The sequence below is a fragment of the Coccinella septempunctata genome, chromosome 3 (genome assembly GCF_907165205.1).
Source record: "Coccinella septempunctata chromosome 3, icCocSept1.1, whole genome shotgun sequence".
NCBI lineage: Eukaryota > Metazoa > Arthropoda > Insecta > Coleoptera > Coccinellidae > Coccinella > Coccinella septempunctata.
Window position 1 is genome coordinate 34,785,078 of NC_058191.1, and position 17,418 is coordinate 34,802,495.

Consider the following 17,418-nt stretch of genomic DNA (forward strand, 5'->3'; position numbering starts at 1 on the left):
TCTTCGAAAATTACTGCGAAACCTTCGCTTTACGTGCATAACGGCAAATTAATGGTTCGCACAACATTTGTGAGTTATTGTGCGAGAATACAAATGTAACTTTCCAAACGATATGATGCATGGTCAACGGGAAACAGTATTACACGTTTCACTGTATCGTATCGTAAATTAGCGAATTTGTAATTTGAATCGTGTTGAAAGCATTTCAATAAATGCGAAAGGATGTTAGATTTATTGCTGGTGCATGAAAGAAGATCAATATACAATCTTGATAGTTTGTGTTGTTGATAACTACGAGGATGTATTGATATCTAGTTAGCCTAGACCAGTTCCATGCATAAAAAAAAATATTGCGTTACTATGGTAACGAAGAATAACTCATTAGAAGTGTCAGTGTGAAGTTTGGGGTTAAAAAGTAAACCAGATTTACGCAATAAATTGAAAGAATGAAGATGTTCACCGAAATTGTGAAAGTCGAAAAATTGGAGTATCGAGCCATCATCAAGTGCCTATTTTTAAAAGGATCAAGAGGTAAGCAGATTAACGAAAATAAGCTTAATCCTCTTAGTGATCATTGTCCTTTGTATGCGACCGTGAAAAATGGGACTGCAAGCTGCAAAAGAGGTAAATTTTCCATTGAAGATGATGACCGATCGGGAAGGCCAGTTTCTGTGTCAGTCCCCGAAAATATCGATGCAGTTGATGACATGATTTTATCAGATCGCCGAATTGGGCTAAAACAGATATCTGAAGCACTGAATATTTCATACGAACGCGTTCATCATATAGTTCAAGTCAATTTGGACATGAGGAAAATTGCTGCAAAATGGATCCCCAAATGTTTGAACGTTGACCAAAAGTGTGCAAGGGTAGAAGCATCGCGTCCGATCTGTGGTCGATTTGAAAACGATGTAGACTTCTTAAACCGAATTGTTGCTATGGATGAGACTTGGGTACATTTCTACGATCCAGAAACAAAGCAACAATCGATGGAATGGCGACACTCTGGTTCCTCAAGACCTAAGAAGTTTCGTGTCCAAAAATCTGCTAGAAAAGTTCTTGCTTCAGTTTTTTGGGATTGTCATGAAGTAATCATGATTGTTTTTTCGGATAAGGGTAGAACAATAACCGGAGATCACTATTCGACCTTACTGACCTCTCTACGGAAAAAAATTAAAGAGAAAAGACGCGGAAAGCTATCCAAAGGTGTTTTGTTTTTGCAGTACAACGCCCCTGCACACAAATCTCATGTTACCATGCATAAAATTCTAGATTGAGGGTTTGAATTACTAGAACTTCCCTCTTATTCACCAGATTTGGCTCCATCCGACTATCATCTCTTTTGTCAACTGAAAAAAAGTTTAAAAGGTCGTATATTTTCTTCCAACGAAGAGGTAATAAAAGCTGTGGAGGTCTGGTTTGCAGAGGAAGAAGAAACATTTTTTTGAAAGATCAAGGGACGTTACGGTTTCGCTGTAATAAATATATCCAATTAAGAGGAGAATATGTTGAATAGAAGGATGAGAATTTTTCAAGTTATCCTCGTGTACAACTGCTTCTTTTACGGATGCAAAAGAAAAATATTTTTAGTATGTAGGTAGGTACTGTTTTTTACGATCAGTAAACAAGATATAAATAATATTGAACCATTATTGGGAAAGATGACGAAGATTGAAGATAAGTTCGGCTTATTCTATTCAAGAAATGCGTACATTAAGAAAGCAATGTTGGATGTTGACAACCGTACATTTTTCCTTACAATCGATCCACTTGTTTATGGGCTCCCCCTGTACAGCTGCCCAAATACTATCACCACAATGATTATCGATACGTCATCTTGAGTATTATTGCACCGTAATGAATTGATTTAGCCTTTGATTGATAGCTTTATATTTCAACATACCGAGCTCTAAATCCAGGCTAATCTTCGACTTTGAACAAACTTCGTTGGGGACCAGACAACTGACACTAAGAGTGATTGATAGAAGAATTCTTAGGAGTATTCCGGGAAGAGAAATATTGCCGAAGTGATAGAATTAAGAAGGGGACGAACGAATACCGTTGGGTGTTTCTGTGAGATATTAGGAGAGAAATGAGAGGAATTGATTATCCTAAGCTGCTAATTCTTCTCGCAACTCGCTTCTGAAATAATGATCTTGGAATTAGTTTCTGTGTGGATTTGCAGACATTTAGATTTATCCATGAATATCATGTTTCGAATGGAAAATAATTTTACACTCATAGGAAAATTAAATTAGTGGTAAAATTAGAATGAGTAAAAATGTAACTATGAGTTGGAGATCAGTATGAATATGAGTAATGCACTGTACTGGGTCGTGTAGGGTGGAATTTGAATGTCCTCCTGCATTTTCTGATGTGCAAAATTCCACTTGCAGTTCAGCTTTAAATTACGTGGAACTGACACTGCCATTTGAATCTCATGATACTTATACGAAAAATTACAATATTCCTTACCTACACCCTACACCATGAGCGTTTTAGTCTTTCTCGAAAGAAAAGTTTCAATTGATTTCAATTCGTTTGCAACTGTCAGAGAACCAGCGCTAGTCACATAAAAATAAATAATGTGTGAGAATTCTTGATTGAAGCCTTGCTTTTTTGAAGAAAATTCACGGAACAACCTTCAAAATGTATTTTCTCTTGGGTTTTACTCTAGTAGGTTCTATACAGGGTGAGTCTTTGAATGGTACAAATATTTTAACAGTAGATTCTTGGAGTAAAAAGAAACAAATTTTTCCTTTACTCATTATTTTCTCTGATTCGGCCATGATAAAAAGATATAGCTATTTCATAATGAGCTGTGCCACTCCTGGAAAAACAAAATTACCTTCAGAAAAACAAGCTAAATCTGTGTCACTACGCATCCTTTAAAAAGAGTTGCATTGGGTCAAAGTACCCAATTTTTCGAATTTCGCAGATATATTTTAATTTTGAACATCAAATAACTCGAAAACGGCACATTATATAAGAAAATATCAGGAATACCTATTTTTATTTTAAAAAACGTTCAAGGATTCATGAGATGGCGTCCAACTTAGTTTCAAGAGTTTTTTAAATTTTTGGTATTTTTATGGTACGTAATGGTCATAATGAGAAAACCATTCGATCAAGTCGTTTGTGAGATAGGACTGAAAATAACATTGTTTTTCAACAGCCTGTATCTTTCAAACTGTCATTTTTAATAGGGTTAAAGGAAGCTTTAAGGTTAAAGCGGCTTTAGGTTTGATTATGAAACAGGCCGTTATATTTCTGGTGAATATTGAATATATTTTTAGTGTCCAACTTAGTTTCAAGAGTTGGGTTTTTTTAATTTTATGTAGTTTTTTGGTATCTACGTAATGGTCATAATGAGAAAACTGGGGGGGCAAAACGTGGGTGATATATTGTGTTCGAAAAAGATTCATCAAATAAATGAAAAACTATATTCCGGAATTCATTTCATTCGATAAAACTGTTTGTGAGAACTAAAGATAACATTTTTTAAAGTTTTTCAATAACAGCCTGTATCTTTTGAACCGAGCCGATTCGATAAAAATGATATGGGAAAAAAGTGTGTTTCTTTTGGTCTTCAGAAAATTTTGTTGAAATATTAGTAAGTCAAAGACTCACCCTGTATAGGTATCGTTTTCGATCTTTATCGGTTGGTTATTGTGGACATTGGGATTTCTTCTTCAAATTACTTTTTCACTTGCGGTTCACACTTTGACAAAGCCATCATACCTCAATGGTTTGAATATTGGTACTTAGTTTATTTTTTTGGGACTTCAGGGCTCTGCACAATATTGACAGGAACATATGCCACATCGCCCATGAAATCGTTTCAATCAAACTAGAACGCCGCGGGGCCGAGACCCTCAAGACATCAAATTAAATAAAGTAACCCCATTCGAATTCAGATGTGAAGGCTGCATTGCATCAAACTATACCAGGACCACCCCCACCCAGCTCTCCATTGTGCTGATTGATCCATTTCTGCACCCTTCGGAGCGAACAGCTCCCCGATCGCTTACTATGCAGAAATTAATTGAATGTCAATGTAGTTTTTCCATCTGGATCCAGAATTAGTCAAAATAATCCGCCCACGTGACCAGACCAATTTGTAAAATACGGGCGCAATTTCGAAGAGAGCCAATCGATTATTTAAGGGCGTTTGAATGATTGGAAAACTTGTTCGAACTGGCTATTGTGTTTTGTTACTGTCGGTTTGGCTAGTATGGTTTGGTGTCAATTATATTGTTCAGTTTTTAAATATTCCTTGGTTGGTAGTTCTTCTCGAATTCATATGGAGGGATGGTTTGATTTTCAAACTTTAATACACATATGAAGTGTGGAAAGATGGTTCGGTTATTAGGAAACATGCTGTCAGATAGAAGGTTTCGTGTTTTTGTTAATAATAATACATAGTAGGTAGTAATTTCAAAACTTTGAATAACGGTCTTTCACAAGGGTCAGTTTTAGTACCTCTTCTTTTCAATTTATATCTGTGAGATATCCCCTCTACTTCTTCTGAGAAATTTATATACGATGATGTAGTTTTCGGTCATTCTTTTTTGGAACATAACTTCGATCCAAAATATCAAGTGAGTAAGAGTATTAGATAACCATTTCTGTTTTTATTGAGTTTTCCTAATGTTTGTTTTAAATCTATCTTTGTGTCTCGAAATTTCTGCATCCTATTTCCCATTATTTTATTTTTCTCATGGTGTGATCCTTTCAAACACCAAGAATCAAGATGAAGAAGTGGACAGGATTAACTAGTTCCCAAAGGTATCAAAGTTAGAAATTATAGGATTTATCTTCGGCAAGTTATAAACTGCAAATTGACCATTGAAATGTTTATTTCAACAGACTGTGCCGTAGCATTGGTATATAGGGAATATTGAAATGTAATTCTCTTTTCAACAGAACCCAGGTGACCATATCTCATAACAGTTATGTTACTGGTCACCTGGGAAGGTAAAACTCGTGGAAATAAACCTCAGCATCTAAAATCACCTACAGTGAAAGTCTCTTACTTGGAATAAATTCAGTAAATCGAAGACAGTTTATTTTTCTTAATATGTTCAGTTGATGGGGAAAAAAGTCCCTGTATCTATATGCTGCCTAAAAGTCTGAAATCGAAAGATTTCATACTCAGTTTTCCAGACATTCCATCTTCTCCAAGATGAATATCAGATATCTCCGAGATACATTGGAAATGATGAACTTTCACGTGAATTCTGCGGAGGTTTCAAATTTATGACGTACACGCATCCCACGTCGTAATTCATGTCATTATTCTTGAGCTGGAACAATCGGATACGTGCAATCCCAAGAAACCAAATACCCCCCGTCTCTCCCGAAAAAGAGAAGACACGATCATCTCCGCGTGACACGAGCAGTCTGCATCTCCCGTGTCTCTCCTTAATTCGACGTTATGAATCACGTAAAAACTGCAAAACAAACGAACCCCGAAGCGGAAATATCGCCAATAAATAAACAGCGACCATTAAAACGACGGTTATAAATCAACGTAATTGAATCACAACAAAAATTACAACTAACTTTGCTAAATTGGTTGAATCGTTTGGAAAACGACCGGGAGGTTCTTTTTTCCCGGTGACACTTTGAGGAATTTGTTTGTGCGGTTGACAACACTTTCCTTTTTGCGGGTTTCCCGGAAAATCCGGTGTTGGAATTATATGAAATATTGAGCCATTCCAGGAATTTTCGCAGTCTCATTCGGAATGGATCTAAGTTTCAATTTCGTCTTGGTGATCTAATTTGGAGTATGTTCCAAGTTGAGTCATCTGCCTCAAATTAAATATAACAAAGAATTTTCCTTTTTTGTCACTAGGAGTAGGTGGAATTTATGTCAGTTCACAAAAAGGGAAATCGATTTTAATCTGTTGCTTCACATTCGTCATTCTTCGTGAATCATCAAAGAATTGTCTAACAGTATCAAATCAGATGATAGTTGTGGCCAACGGACATGTGTGGTGGATCATTATTATTAACACTCAATTGATTTTACTTTTATTTTATCTGAACTGTTGTATTGACACGCATGCCCGTGCCTTAGGCTGGAGTCCTGTGTCGTTCACCTTTGAGCAATACTATAGTCTCATGGGAGTTTATTTTGGTTAGCAATGTTTATTTTCATTGAATTCTTGGCTATTCAGCTCCATTGACCTCTTACATTTGGGCCAGATACTGGAAAGTTTGGTTTGAAAAAAAGAGTTTTCGAACACGCTGAATCTATTGCGAACATTTTCGAAAGCCTATCTCCCTTAGTTTAGATTTTCATCTTGGAAGTGGAATTTTTCAAAAATTGCAGTATTCAATCTGCGATATCTCCTGTTATATTCGTCTGATCCAATTGGGATTTCTGGTTATATAATCAGCGTCTCCTTGGCTTCCACCCTAGCACAAAAACTCGATTTCGAAAATCTCGATTTTTTGGGTCAAAAATGAGCAAGGGGTTAGACCCCCCCAAAATGACATATTTGCTCCTCTGTCTGAAAATCAGGATGTTCTATTACTATCCTAGGACATGAAGTGCATAGAATTTGTTCTAAAGATTCTGGAAAACCAAACAGTTGATGCTTCAATATAGAATTACACTCCAGAGAGCTCTTCGAAGTCAACTCGAAAATGAAAAGTGGAAAAACAAAAAAAATTATTTTCTCCTGAACAAGGCCAGATATTTGAAATTTTGGTTTCAAAATATAGGTTTTCGAACACGCTGAATCTATTGCGAGCATTTTCGAAAGCCTGTCTCCCGTCGTTTAGATTTTCGTCATGGAAATGGCATTTTTCAAAAATTGTTATTTTCAATCTGCGATATCTCCTGTTATATTCGTCTGATCCAATTGGGATTTCCGGTTATATAATCAGCGTTGCCTAGGTTTCCACCCAGCACAAAATTTCGATTTCGAAAATATCGATTTTTTGGATCAAAAATGAGAAAAAGGGGTTAGACTCCCCTAAAATGACACATTTGCTAGTCTGTCTGAAAATCAGAATGTTCCATTACTATCCTAGGACAAGGATTTGTTCTGAAGATTTTGGAAAACCTAACAGATGATGCTTCAATAGAGTATTGGAAGTGCAGATGCTGGACAAGTGCCAATTACCTATATTTGTACTCCAAAACAGGTCGCCTTTGAAATAAATGAACAGCATCAATCCAACATCTATTGACTTATCGATGTCAGATCCGAGAAGGAGTTATCGGAAACCTAATTATAGTTCGAAAGTTTTTGTTTCAACAAAATGTTTATACAGAAATCTATCACGTGTGGCACCAGTTTTCTACTCGACTTAATGATAGGCTAGGGAAATGAGTTAAGTTAACACATAAACTAACATCCTCGCTACAGGATAAAACAAGAAATTCGAAACGATATGAATTGAAAATTATGGACTGATGATAACCAAAATGTAATTCTTATCCGGGGCACTAACTTTCAAAGAGGAACGTCTCAAATCACGATCTAGAATCAATTTGCTGCTCTTCTTGGGTCATCCCAACTGCTCTAGCAATAACTCAAGTGCGAACACACCATCCGACAAGTTGGCCAAGTGCAACATCCATCTCGGTGTCACAAAAGTGCAACACAATACATGATACGTTGCCTGCGAATATTCTGCTCTTCCTTATGGCATGATTTGTCGATGCCTATGTGTTCTGCCTGTTGAAGGGAGTGTTCGAATCAGAGTGTGCACGTAATATATTTATAACAAATGATGCCTTCGGACCGTTGTGACATGTGAATGTAGACAGAACTGTATTGTGTATTATGCCTCTTGTGGCATCGGGAGTTGAACGTAATGTAATATTTATTTCGTTCGCTGGAATCGCCAGATGAGAGACGTATCAATGGTCGTGGACGTTTAGATAGAACTGAATGTATTACTGCTGGTTGTGTGATGAATTATTATGTTAATTCGTGGGCAGGTGTCAACTCTTGTCGAAGGCGAAGTGACAGAAGAGATAGAAGAGGAAGTTGTTGTCATAGCTAATAATAATGACGCTATTCCTCGGGTATTCATTCGAATCGATGTTGAGTATCGTACAGATATCCAATTTCCATATGATAGTTTCTCGATAGAGTGGATTCAAACAGTAAACTATATTTGGAACAAGGATATTTAAGATATCTTGAAAAAGTTCCATTTTCTGGCAAAGGAATTCAGTGTTTTTTTCTTCAACCCCTCTGCCGCAACCCCATCCAATATTCGTTCTTCAAAAGGAAATGTGCAGGATGGTCAAAATTCATTCATTTTCCTCTATCTCGTTGGTTTAAAAAGTTGTAGTTCATCAGAAGAAGTCTCTTATCAAAAATTTTGATAGTACAAAATTAGTAAGATTTTTGAACAGATCTTGCAGAACTTTCTCATCATTAATCTTCCGTATTCCTCACTAACGCACTTTATAAAATATTGACAAACAATAATCCCGAATACTTGATTATTTTCCGAAGTCAAACAACCCATTTCAGAACAGCGACGTTTTAACCACACCACAAATATGACGAAACAGTTAAGCGATTCAAATTCCTCCCAAATATTTGCCGACAGCTCAAGGCATTAGCAGATTTCATCGGCAGTAAACGACAAGTACTATTTGATCTGTTCCTCCTTCAAATGAATCGAGTTGTCAGAGTATACAATGTCGACGTTTTTCATATTTATTCTGCCGTTCCGGTTCAGGACGGACCGCAAAAAAGTCGTTAGATGAACAAACAGATTCGGCATTTATCTGTGTCGTGAGGCGTTCGAGACCCCCTGATATATTCTTTTCATCATTTCGGATGCCCTTTCATTACTAGATTTTTGACGGTCATTTTTCTTATATCTATGTGGGGGGATGATGCGGTTGCTACTTGGATTATGACGATTGAATACTATTTCAGCTTCAGAAATAGGAAATTTCTCTCTGAAATCCTTGTCATTGTACAGAGTGGGTAAAATTATTGATATCTGATCTACAACTTCTTAACCCAACGAGATAGAGAAAAATGAATGGCACATTAAGTTCGTATTTTTTCGAGAAACTTATGATGCCATCAACTACATTCCACTATTTTCTTTTGTTTTCGAATTACAGGCCAAAATTGAAATTTGAGCGATTCTCTTTGTGCTAGGATGTTGAAATAAAAACATTAGGGAGACAGAGGCGTACTATGATCTTTTCGAACAGGTTTATTTGCTGAGCTATAACATAAAGTTGTGTTTTTTTTGCATGAAAACAGTAGTTCAAAATGACTAACAAAGAATCGCCATTTTTTTCCAGTTTCAGAAATATGTCATACATCGGCCTCAGTCTTTCTAAGTTATTTTAAACTACTGTTTTCATAATAAAAAACACATCTTTATGTTATAGCTCAGCAAATATACCTAGTTGTAGTTCAGGTATCACTAATTTTGCCCACCCTGTACAAGTCAAAGACTAGCTTTGTGAATACATATCGATTCATAAAACTATTGGTGCGATAAATGCTTCCCACCTATTCGTAATGAAACTAAAGTGAAATCATGGAGATTCGAACATAAACGCAACATAGTTTCTTAGATATTTGGATGGCATATATCTATGTCCAACTCTTACCATTGCAATGAGTTGTGACACACAAACGAGAAATGTTGTAAATATTTCTCTAAATTCGACTCGCTAGGCATTCATCGAAGCTCTTTGCATTTAACTAACAAATAAACTAATAACCTCAGAGTTTTTATCCTCCTTAAACTGGCAACAAACGTCTTACAAGAAATACTTAGTCGACAAAAAAAAAGGGTTTGGTGCCTGTCCTGTCCAATCAAACACTTACCCCAAACTCCTTTCAACAAACGAATTAGGCAATAAGTTAAAACTTCAGTTGACTTCTGGATATTAGCTAATCTAACTTAATTTATATTATGAGCAGCCAGCTTCCCCAACTTGCAAAAGTGGTACATAATTTGTGGAAAAATTGTATGAAAGTCCCTCCTTACATTGAATCGACGAACCACCCTCTGAAACATTCCACATCCATTTAGAAAAATGTCTTCACTGGCCAAAAAGCTGCTCTGGTTAAGAAAAAAAGTTATTGTGAAACATAGAATAAAAATTGAAAACTTCAGTTGTATTTCATTTAATACCCGAAGAAAACATCGATGTATGGATATGTTACCGGCAATGTGTATAATCCGGCATTCTATACAATGCCTAGGCATTGTATAAAATGCCGGAAAAAGTCAGGCACAGTATGAAATTTGATTCATTTCAAACATTGCCTAGATATTTCACAGAATACCTAACGCCTAGCAGGCAATATTCGTTAGGTTAAGATATCATTGATGAGGGAAGATGTTGATGATTTAAGAAACGCATTCGTTCGTTGCGAATTCATTGAAATATCAGCCGATCGAAAAATGTCTCTGATGTTAATTTTGAATAAAAATAAATATTAAACATATCATCTAGGATCTGAAAATTTAGTAATTTTTGTTCAGAATGGCTTTTCAGATATCTCTCTGTTTCTTCATACTCTCAATCATAAAATAATATCAATCATAATCATAATCAAACATAATAAAAAGTATCTACAAGGTGGGGAAAATTCGTTGTCTACTGAAGGAATCCGGAGAAACAAAGAATGGTGAAAACCGTAGCTATCTTCGACTCTCCTTTTTTGAGTTATTAGCAAAAAATGAGATTATGACGATTTCGAAAAATTCTCATAACTTTTTTGTTTCTGAAGTTACAGATGTGAAACTTGAACTTTCCACAGACACTTTTTTACGTAGAATCAAAAGATGGGCTCAAAATATTTTTTCATGTCGAATCATTAGGCGAGCTTTCGTTTTTTTAAATCAAACTTTTATTGAATATGTTATTTATGAAATGGAAAAAATCATTTGTCAGTAGATTCTACGTATAGAAGTGCCTAAGAATGTTCAACTTTCCGATCTGTACGTTCAAAGACAAAAAAGTTATGAGAACTTTTCGAAATCGTCAAAATCTCATTTTTTGTTAATAATTCAAAAACGAAGAATAGAAGAAGGCTTCGGTTTTTACCATTTTCTGTTTCTCCGAAAAAGACCTCCAAAATTTGTCATCCGTTATTTCTTCTAGCTCTTCTACCTAGTTCTCGAGACCCCTTCAGTAGACAACGAATTGTGGTCACCCTGTAATACCCATTCTGATAAGATAATGAATTCACACCTGAATAATTTCATTTCATACAATATCTTCAAGACCCAGGCACATTGCCTAGGTAAAGTATGAAATGGACAAACGCATTAGTATTATTTCATACATTACCTAGAAGACCTAGGCATTATAGACATTGCCGGTAACAGATACATGGGTGTTTTATTTCACGATGTTTTGCATCCCTAGCCACCACGACATAGATTTAGATACATCGATAAACCAATTGCAGAATCGGTGAATCCCCAAAAATGAACCTAACCTCTCGAGCAATCGCCGCTTCAAGGGATAAATGAATCGAATAATTGAACAATCGCTCATGCTTTAAAAGCCCCGCAAGACGAGACGCTGCCGGCATATAAAGCAGCACCCGCCGCTTCCTTCCCGATAACTAAACGTCCTTATCATTTCAGATCGATCTGGAAGCCATCAAAACCACCGACTACATCCCGCCGCCCGAGAGGAACATGAACGGCCACTACAGCCACAACATATCGCACCAGAAGCAGTCCCTGAACCACGGAAGAACTGGCGCGAAAGAGTGGGAGAATCCTGTCAATGAGCGCACGAAGCTCCATCATCGTCCTGCTGGCGTGGTCGCAGCAACTTCGCACAACAACTCAGTGCCTGCCCCAACTCAGTTCGCTCAAGACGCATCCGCCAAGCGCAGGAGGACCACGAGCGGCGCGAAATCCAAAACCGCGGGGGGCATGGACCCCCAAACGCGCTCCCACATACCGATGCGGACCGGCAAAACCAGGCCGCAAACTCAAAAAACGAACGTTCCTGCTGCCTGTCCGAAAAATGACAAGGGCAAGGGGGTCGTTTATCAAAGTGCCGCGGCGTGCTACGTGGGTTCGGGGATACCATCGGTATCGTCGGGGGTGAATGGGGGTGGTGTTGGTGGAGTGTACGGTGTTTATTCCGAGACTAAGTACACTTTCGCTGTGAACGGTTTACCGGGGAATTTGGCGCAGGCATCGGCCGCTGCTGCGTTTTTTGCAAGGTAAACACCGATACGTTTCTGCATGTGCTTGTCATCTTGAATTCTATGATTTTTTTCCAGTTTCACCTTTCGTCGTGCTCCGAAAAACGCTGCAATCAATTGGCCAATATTCAGAATAATTTTGTCAGAAAAATCGCCAACTTGTTTTATTTCTAGACAAGTCGAATTGGAATTTTTTGTTGTTGAAATGGCTCCATTAGACACCCAATAGACAACACTAGAGTTTTTCCTTGGCTTGGTCTTCCAAACTGTGAGACTTCCACTTCCACAGGAGTGATGTTGTGGTTTTTCAAGTTATACAGGGTGGTCCAGATCGTAACCAAGAAATTTTAACCACGTATTCTACATAAAAAATAAGCCCTAGTTTGTCATATAAATATATGTCGAGAAATGTTTCCTCTCCGAGATACAGGTATTAAAATTATGGAAAAAAAAAATTTTCATTAATAACTTTCACACTGCTTGAAATATTTTTATGAAATTTTAGACATAGGTTTTGAGCGTCAAGGAGCACTTTTTGCATAATATCATTTCTCTTCTATTCTACCAGTGGCGTTCGTACTGCAGCGAGACTAAATATTTTCAGATAAAAAAATAATACGCCACTGGTTTTTTCGACAAAAAAATTGATATTTAAATCCTTATTTAATTTGGAGCAAATTCGTTCTCTTGACTTTTTGCTGCACGAGGCACCGTTTTCGGTTAAAAAAATAAAACACATTCTCATGCATGATGAAATCGCCGAAATTTGATTTAGCAATAAAAAGCTTACTACTGTCTTATCATTATCTACCAACTATATCAAATTTTGGCGATTTCTTCATGCATGAGAATGTGTTTCATTTTTTTAACCGGAAACGGTACCTCGTACAGCAAAAAGTCAGGAAAACGAATTTTCTCCAAAATGAATATGGATTCAAATAGTTATTTTTATTGTCGGAAAAACCAGTGCGTATCATTTTTTTTTTTCTGGAAATTTTCAGTCTTACTGCAGTACGGACGCCACTGGTAGAATAGAAAAGAAATTATATATGCAAAAAGTGCCCCTTGACGGTCAAAACCTATGTCACAAATTTCATAAAAATATTTTAAGCAGTGTGAAAGTTATTGATGAAAACATTTTTTCTTCTGTAATTTTAACACCCCGTATCTCGGAGAGGAAACATTTCTCGACATATGTCTATATGACAAACTAGGGCTTATTTTTGATGTAGAATACTTTGTTAAAATTGCTTGATTACGATCTGGACCACCCTGTATATGATGGGCTTTTGAAAACGAAACAGATGAAATAGAACGTGGACTGAACTTATTTCGAAAAAATGCTTCGACACTTTGATTTTTGATTCGATAGGAACAACTACTCAGATCAAATTTACAACCGTATTTTTTCAACCCTTAGTGTTACAACCCCAACCCCTAAATTTTGAATGGGAAGGGTAGGGTTAGTGATATCTCATTTGAAAGGGCTTTTTATTCCGAGTTCAGCATATTTAATTTTTTGTCATTCAATCTATTCAATTTCGAAATATTCACATTTATATTTTGAACAACACTTGTTTTTCCCTTGGTTTTTCTTTTGAGCACATGTTGTGTGGATCAATCGAATTTTTACTAATTTATTCTGTAATTTTGATGATACATTTGGTGTACGGTTCCAGCACTCTGATAAATCAAGAAAATATTACAATATCCTCTGCCAAAGAATAAACCACTTTAACCTTAATCATTTATGAAAGATTCAAAGGAATGGGTCGAATAAAAAAAACAAATATTCTGAAATCAGAATAAAAAGACCTTTCTAATGAATTATCACTTACTTCATCTTCCCTATTCAAAATATAGGGGTTGGGGTTCTAACACTAAGGGTTGAAGCGATAGGTACAGTTGTGAATTTAATCTTAAAAGTTGAACCCCTTGAATGAAAGATCGACTTGTCGGAGCATTTTCTGCGTTTCATTTCCAAAAGCCCACCCTGTATGTATAATAAATATTGAGTTATTAATGAAGATATAAAAACGATAATATCCTCCAAAGGATGTTTTTTTTTTTTAAATATTACTGGAGTCTTTTCGCTTTGTTTAGTGAAAAAATTCACAAAAGTCACCGCTATTAAATGTTATGGATTATTCAGTTGTCGAAATAAGAACCTTAGTCTTTTAATTAATAAATTGAAAGCCTATATTTGTCTGAAATTATCCAAACCTCATGATGGCGGTCCACTCTCAACAAATAGGGGTAAAAGGAGGGTGAATAATATTAAAAACGCAATGAATATCTAATTGCATAATTGATTGAAACTCCTCGTATTTGAGGTATAGGAATGATATTCAAATGAAAACACCTCAATAGTGATTCATATATTTCGGATCCTTATACAGGGTGATTCATAACTATTGGGACAGGCTAAGGGTAGATTGTTTGGACCAAAATATGGCGATAGTACCAAATATACCTCAATAAAATATTGATGTGAAAAAAGATAGAGGGCGTTAAAGTTGAATTTTTTGTAAGGGGACAGAATAATATTTTCTTCGAAGTTCTTCATTAAAAGAATAAGAAAAGGCATAGAAACCGGAGGAGGCCACGTAGAACATTTAATTTTAGTTTATTCTTTTTATGTTGCATTGTTTTTACTTATGCTTTATCGTCGAAATAAATAAATAAAATGAATGAATCGTTACTTCAAATCCCCTTCCGATACTCTGAACTGTTCAATTGTGTTTTTCTTAAAAACGGATGAAAAAATATACAGTGAAATTATTAGCAAAAAACGAAAAAAAATTCAACTTTAACGCCCTCTTTTTCCACAGCAATATTTTATTGAGGTATATTTGGTCCTATCGCTATATTTTGGTCCAAACAATCTGCCCTTATCCTATGTCCCAATAGTTATGAATGATCCTGTATATTCTCTTCTGTCCCAACGTATCGAATGCAAAAATTTTTTTTCTTGAAACTTAGTTTCTGGTTTAGCATACTTTTTGCACTCACAACAGCAAACTGGATTCCGATTTGGACATTAAACTAATCGATGCCGAAAAACCATGTACCTTCATGGAGAAATTTCATCCAAATCAATTCCTTCTCTCCGAACATAATGAAAAGGTGATTTATTTATTCAAAACCTCGTCGAATTATTGGGTATACCAGAGGGTAAACCAGAACAATCGATGTTGGTCCAGCTAAGGCTGGAATCAATTTCGGATAAACTATGAATAATCTTCCACTTGTTAGATTATCTGATGAAATACTAATAAATGGATTTCCTTTCAAACAGCCCAAACATTGAGCTGTAGGTGTCTGAAGATCTTATAATAATCTCATTATTCTGTCATAAGGCAGAATTTTCCTGCAGTTTCCTAGCCGATTCTGTGTTTCAAGGCTAATTATTGATTAACTATGATTCGCATATTTATTCGTTTTTCCAGTTTTACCACCTTAGGTCTAGCTCAAATCTTCGTCCTTCACATATCTTCTCAATTTTTTGGACAATAGGTTTGTTCGTTTATTTATCGACTTTCGAAAAAAAAAACTTATTTATATACCTATTAGCCACTGCACTGTGAAACTTAAAATTTCCGTCAATTTTGTCAATAAGAAAATCGTGTTCCACTAGGGTGTTCACTTCTATATGTTGAGAATCGATCACAATTATGGGGAATCTATCCAGGATCAATCCAGGAAAAAAAAAACTTTCTGATTAGGGGAACGATTCCTTCTTACAAAGATTTACATATTGCTTACTTTTACAAAGCTTTTTTTTTGGTAAGTTATTCACAAATTTCGCCGAAATTATTCTGAACTTGTTGGCACTGTACAGGGTGTTTCAAAAAAAGGTGACCCCATCTCTAGGCTTGGTAGAAAACTGAAAAATTTGGGTTTAGCTCAGTGAAAAAATTTCGTAACGCCATCCGTATTCAAGAGAAGAAAAAAATTCATACACAAGGATGGGAAGTCTCCAATCCCAATGTTTCAATATGAATACGTTTTAGATGAGAGTCAGATAATAAAATAAATTCGTGGGATGTATTATCTTCCAAAACATATTCGTATAATACTCGGTATAATATTTCATTACAATGTCGACAAAATGGTAAAAAATGGATCATCATTTTTGAAGCACTTTTTATATTTTGCACTTATCAGAAAAAAAGACGTGGAATGAGGATATACTAGATATATGTATACCCAAATTTCTCCATGACCTTAGCTGCACTTATATAAGTGCCATAACTGTGAAACCTGTTCATGTCCACTTAAGTGGACATTATTATAATAAATACTGCAATGGTTCTGTTATGGCATGATATTGATAACATAATATCGATGGTAAGGATGATTGAAATCATACTAACTGTAATAATAAAACTTGTTGGTTGATCATAAAATATTATTTTTGAGGTCAAAATGTGAATTATCTAAATATTGAATTGTGTGAATCGTGTAGAAGCAGATATGAAAGCAAATAAATAATAACGAATATCATGAAAGAATCCAAAAGGCATTCTAAACTATCAGAATGCAGGCAGAAATGTCGAAAAGGAAAACAACCATATAAGAAAGTGTTTGACGTACCTATAAGTACAAGTTCATAGTTGTATTTATATCGGAAAAACATTATTCATTATCCCTCTCCAAAGAAGAGAATCAAACGTATTCTTGACGCCAATTAGTATTCTAAAGGGCAAGAACTGATCGAAACAACCAATACCAATAAAAGTTCAACTGTCCCGTCTGACTGAACACTCGACGTGTATATAATCAACAACTACTAATTAATGGAGTTGTTTGATTAGTGCACTATAATTAAACATTCAATAAGTGAATGAAGATATTTTCTGGAGTACTCACTTGAATAGAGTGATAACTCATAATTATACCCACGGTAATTACAATACGGTTTGAAATAAATTAGACCTGAACAAGCTTCAGAGTGATGAGTAGGATTCTATAAACGTTTACGTTTAGAAGGGGATTCTCTTACGTTATAAGTATTGAATTTGGTTAATGATGCATGATCATCGTGTTTCCGAAATAATTGATACTATGAGATCGTCATTTATGATTCTAGTGTGAAATATAAATTTTTAGGTATTGAAGTTTGTACGAAAAATTTTTTCATCAGTACTCTAGTCTGCTGCTATATATTTTTATTGAATAAATTTGTTAGCTTTTAGTGCAGGAAATTTTCAATGACCTTCTCTCTCTGTTA

At 35.7% G+C, this 17,418-nt stretch overlaps 1 protein-coding gene across 2 annotated transcripts in view; it reads left to right on the forward strand.

Moving 5' to 3' along the window:
* LOC123309359 (kinesin-like protein CG14535) overlaps positions 1 to 17,418 on the forward strand; it is a 397,934-nt gene that overhangs the window by 111,375 nt on the left and 269,141 nt on the right. For both annotated transcript variants that reach the window (XM_044892442.1, XM_044892441.1), the window contains exon 4: positions 11,611 to 12,203. In XM_044892442.1, coding sequence (XP_044748377.1) covers positions 11,611 to 12,203 — 593 coding nt within the window. The remainder of the gene's footprint in view (positions 1 to 11,610; positions 12,204 to 17,418) is intronic.